Here is a 5,406-nt window from a genome sequence, read left to right as displayed (position 1 = left end):
AATAACAATGGGTAAGCTGATTATTTACATTCAGTTTGAACTCAAGGAGGAAATTTTTTTTAGGGTGATTCATTACTGTCAAGGAATATGTTATAATGAGTTGATAGAAGTAATATGTCAACGATGCAGGATAACATATGATTCGGGCAACATTAGTTCGAGTTACAAGCCAATGGTTCTGGATAAAATGTGGCAAGAGACACCATATGTTCCATTAGAGGATGATTTTGACTTAAAATCCTATTTTACAATTGTTGATGAACGAGGTGCTAGACCCACACTGAAAGTGTGTTTACTTGAGGATGGGAAGAGAATAGAAAAGACAAGTGCAGTAAGCTGTGAAAGTGGTGAAATACAGGTTCTTGTGGGAAGTAATGAGTGCAACATGATCCAAGAGCATTATAGTCCTATTTTTGTGAAAGAAGAACAACCAATTGATAAGTTTACTGAACTTCACTTGGAGCAGAATGTGATTCAAAAGCATTATAGTCCTATTTTTGTGGAAGAAGAACAACTAATTGATAAGTTTACCGAACTTCAATTGGAGAAAAATGTGATCCAAGAGCATGATAGTCCTATTTTTGTGGAAGAAGAACAACCAATTGATAAGTTTGTGGAACTTCATTTGGAGCAGAATGTAACCTCTGATTACCAAGTTGCTGATGATGAAACAATGTATACGGAAGGGGGTTATCCTATGGCATATGTAGCTTGGGAGGACAACTTTACAACCATTTGAAGACAAAAAGACAGTTTTGGGCAATGAAGGTAAATTTAGTGATCTTTCAGACCTTCATTTTGGGAAAATATTTGAAGACAAAAAGACAGTTTTGAGGAAGTTAAGAAAGATTGCTTACTACTAAGTTTCAAATGAAGACAAAGAAGTCTAATCCTAAGTTGGTTTTTGTAAAATGCATTGTTGAGAAGTGCACTTGGCGTGTACGTGTTATAAAGTCGGCAAATCGACAAGCTTTATCGTCAAAAGGTATTGTGGTAAACACAATTATGGTATCAAAAGTGCGCCAAAATACCATAAACAAGATACATCTGACTTGATTGCGAACATGCATAAAACTTTTGATACATCAGGACAAGGACCAACACCTAAAAAGATAAAAACTTCGGTACATAACGAAATTGGATGTGAAGTTAGTTACTCGAAAGCAAGACAGAAAGCCTTGTCTATCATAAGAGGGACCCCAGAAGAAGGTTATTCATTGTTACCGGGGTACTTGCATATATTGGAGCAAACAAATCCGGGTTCGAGGACAGACTTAAAGTTAGATGAGGATAAAAACTCCAAATGTTGCTTTCTTGCTTATGGAACAGCTATAGAAGGATTTTCTCATATGAGGAAAGTAATTTCTATAGATGGGACATTATTGAATGGAAGATATGGTGGTGTACTTATCTCAGCATGTGCACAAGATGGTAATCATCACATTTTTCCAATTGCATTTGCTATTGTGGACTCGGAGAATGATAACTCATGGACGTACTTTTTCACGAAGCTTGCTGAATGTATTCCTGACAGTGATGATTTGTGCATTTTATCAGACAGACATGTAAGCATAAAGAATGTTGTTGCTGATGTCTATAAGCTTGCACATCACGGATTTTGCATGTATCATATTACTATGAATTTGCGGTCCAAGTATGGTGATTGTGAAATTCTTTATAATTTTCAAGAAGCTGCAAAAGCATACACATTGGATGAGCTCTCTGTTTATTTCGATGCAATAATGGAATTAAATGTGGAAGCTGGTTGGTACCTTGAAAATTCTATTGGGTTTGAGAAATGGGCGAGAGCCTATTTTCTTGGAAATAGGTACAATTTTATGACAACAAATATTTCAGAATCGCTCAACGCAGTTTTAAAGGTTCAAAGAAACTAGCCTATTGTTTCTGTACTCAAAGCTATCCAAGATAATATGACCAAGTGGTACGTTGAATGCAGCGGCAAAGCTCAAAATAACATTCATTTATTAACCCCTAAAGCTAAGGCGTTGGTTCGGGATCATTATGTTGCCTCTTGTTTGCTAGCTCCTACCCATTTAAACGAACATGAGTTTCGTGTGCATGGTGATATAGATTTTTTGGTTAATCTGGAGCATAAAACATATACCTGCAAGGTCTTTCAGATGGATAAGCTCCCGTGTGAGCACGTGATAGCAGTTTTGAAACTAACCGCAGGCCAAGACATATGGGAGGAGATATATATAATGTGTGATTCTAAGTACCTAAATGAGACATGGAAAAAAGCTTGGGATAGAACAATTTATCCTGTTCCTCATCCAAAAACATGGATAAGACGATCAGAGGAAGAAAGAGTGGTTCATCAGCCTTCCATAAAATTGCGAAAAGGTCGCAAGAGAGAGAATCGTGTTCCTTCAGTGGTGAGAATCCAAAGAGGAAGAAGCAGCAGAGAAATTGTTCAATATGCAGGCAAACAGATCACTATAAGACGAAGTGTCCTAGAAGATAACTGATGATGCATTGTAATCTGAAGACTGATCTCTTTTGTGGACTAGATCTTTTGTGGTTTACTTATCTCTTATGTTATAAGGATTCTAACAAAAGAGATCAGTAACATCAGTTATAACATAACTGATGTTCATCTCTTGCGGAATAGTTATAGATCTCTTTTGTTATATGATTTTCATCTCTTGCGGAATAGTTATAGATCTCTTATGGTCTAGATCTCTTGCAGTTTACTGTTTTATCTCTTATGTTATAAGGATTCGATCTCTTTTGTGGACTATATCTCTTGTAGTTTGTTGTTTTATCTGTTTTATCTCTTATGTTATAGATCGCAATTTATAAACTTTATTATTTCTTAATTCAAGCTCAACTTGTATTCTAACACTTCTTAATCTCTCGTGAAATAATAAGCGGGATTATGTTTTTGGGTGATCAGTCGTAATAACTATCAACTTACAATCTTAATCTCTTATGGACATACAACAATCTCTTGCAGCATGATTATAGATCTCTTAGGACCATGGGTTAGATCTCTCGCGTTATATTTAGTGATCGCAATTTATAAACTTTATTATTTCTTAATTCAAGCTCAACTTAGATTCTAACACTTCTTAATCTCTCGTGAAATAATAAGCGGGATTATGTTTTTGGGTGATCATTCGTAATAACTATCAACTTACAATCTTAATCTCTTATGGACATGCAATAATATCTTGCGGCATGATTATAGATATCTTAGGACCATGGTTTAGATCTCTCGCGTTATATTTAGTGATAGCAATTTATAAACTTTATTATTTCTTAGTTCAAGCTCAACTTATATCCTAACACTTCTTAATCTCTCGTGAAATAATAAGAGGGATTATGTTTTTGTGTGATCATTCGTAATAACTATCAACTTACAATCTTAATCTCTTATGGACATGCAATAATCTCTTGCGGCATGATTATAGATCTCTTAGGACCATGGTTTAGATCTCTCGCGTTATATTTAGTGATCGCATTTTATAAACTTTATTATTTCTTAATTCAAGCTCAACTTATATTCTAACACTTCTTAATCTCTTGTGAAGTAATAAGCAGGATTATGTTTTTGGGTGATCATTCGTAATAACTATCAACTTACAATCTTAATCTCTTACGAACATGCAATAATCTCTTGCGGCATGATTATATATCTCTTGGGACCATGGTTTAGATCTCTCGCGTTATATTTAGTGATCGCAATTTATAAACTTTATTATTTCTTAATTCAAGCTCAACTTATATTCTAACACTTCTTAATCTCTCGTGAGATAGTAAGCGGGATTATGGTTTTTCGAGATCATTCGTAATAAATATCAACTTACAACCTTAATCTCTTATGGACATGCAATAATCTCTTGCGGCATGATTATAGATCTCTTAGGACTATGGTTTCTTAATTCAAGCTCAAATGAAATTTTACAAACCGTAATCGAGTTTTGTCTGAAAAATAGCTGGGAAAATAGCAAAAAAGCAGCAAACTGAACGTATGTAGCACACAAAACACATTCAAAATAAGAAAACACCAGCTTAGGCACACTGAACGTATGTAGCAAACACCAGCTTAGGCAAAGTAAGAAATATTGAGTGAACTGCTGCTTAACCTGTAAGAGATTATGACTTAAAATAAGAGATTCTAGAACGAAGCATAAGAGATCCACCATATCCAAGCTTTTCAGTAGCAACCTGTTGTAAATACCCAATAACTTCTCAAGAAAGGAAACTCCCAAGCCTATGTCAATAACACAAACTGATATTTTATCCACAACCAGCTACACAAAGCATGAAAGCATTTAATAGAAGAGACAGTTTAAACAAAACATGAGAGACAATTAGAAATTTAAAATATTTATATTTTCAAGTTGTGCTAGTTGAGTCTTTGAAAGCAAAAAGGAACATAAGAAACTATCATCAGTTTTCTTGCTCTTGTTCATATGACATCCTCTGCTCATTCTAACAATCATCATGCACCAGTTGGAGTAACTACTTCTACTGCACCTTTTCTGGATCGTCGACGCTTACACGATTGCATTATCAATTCAGCTACTTTATATTTCCATTTTGGGGGTCCATCGCCTGTCCAAGAGGGGCTCCTATACTTAGCTGGACGTCTGATATTTCTAGGAACTTTAGAATCATGTATCTGTACCAAAAAATCCACTTTTTTTATAATACGAGCCAAAGATACTTTCATTTTTTTCCAGACAACCTTCAATTTTGTCTAACCGTTTCTTTAGTGTCATCAACTTTACTACCAGAACCCATTCCATCAAAATTAGAATCCAACCTATCAAAACCAGAAGCAGCAATACCAGAAACACCAAAATCATTAACAACATAATTCATCATGGGCATCTCATGTGTAGGACTTTGATTAAGACGGTCCTCTTCATTAACCACTTGCATTTTCTCAACGCCATCTTCTTTGTTAACCACATGCATTTGTTCAATCTCATGTTATTGGTCTTGTCCTTCTTGTTGTTGCTGCTGCTCATCTATGCCGTCAAGAGGACCTAAAACATCTATTTTATCCAGCTCGCTTACTAACTCATTGATAGTTCCGTCCTTCTCATCCACCAATTCTTCGAAAAGCTTCACCCATTTACTTTTAGCATCCTTCTTAGACGGTTTCATTATTGGTATGCAATGCACCTGTAAGACAACACCACACATTATTAATACTAGTAATAAAGTATCTTTTTACCAACTTATTAATACCAGTTATAACTTATCAGTAACAAAATCGTACCTCATTTTCACTTATCAACTTATCATACCAATCATAACGCAAGTGTTGAGTTTTTTCTGAATTCCATTGAACTATTCGGGGTATTGCATTATTCAAAGTCAAAGACTTCTTTCCAAGATTGGCTCCAAACACATCTATCACTTCATAAGCCC

General features: G+C 35.1%; 1 protein-coding gene across 1 annotated transcript; it reads left to right on the top strand.

The window, feature by feature from the left end:
- The first annotated feature begins 1,064 nt into the window (after window positions 1-1,064).
- On the top strand, window positions 1,065-2,489 carry LOC132064899 (uncharacterized). The gene is made up of 2 exons (XM_059458069.1): window positions 1,065-1,828; window positions 1,958-2,489. The coding sequence occupies exons 1-2, from the start codon at window positions 1,065-1,067 to the stop codon at window positions 2,487-2,489; spliced, it is 1,296 nt and encodes a 431-aa protein (XP_059314052.1).
- The last annotated feature ends 2,917 nt before the right edge of the window (window positions 2,490-5,406 follow it).

The sequence above is a fragment of the Lycium ferocissimum genome, chromosome 1, assembly GCF_029784015.1.
Source record: "Lycium ferocissimum isolate CSIRO_LF1 chromosome 1, AGI_CSIRO_Lferr_CH_V1, whole genome shotgun sequence".
NCBI lineage: Eukaryota > Viridiplantae > Streptophyta > Magnoliopsida > Solanales > Solanaceae > Lycium > Lycium ferocissimum.
The sequence above is the reverse complement of the archived record's forward strand: the minus strand, read 5'-3'. Positions and strand labels throughout refer to the sequence as shown.

What these genes read in the sequence shown, in the direction of transcription:
- LOC132064899 (XM_059458069.1), top strand. Translation starts at nt 1,065, where the DNA reads ATGCATAAAACTTTTGATACATCAGGACAAGGACCAACACCTAAAAAG. An exon ending in GCCTATTTTCTTGGAAATAG is followed by an intron (nt 1,829 to 1,957) that starts GTACAATTTTAT and finishes CGTTGAATGCAG; the next exon opens with CGGCAAAGCTCAAAATAACA.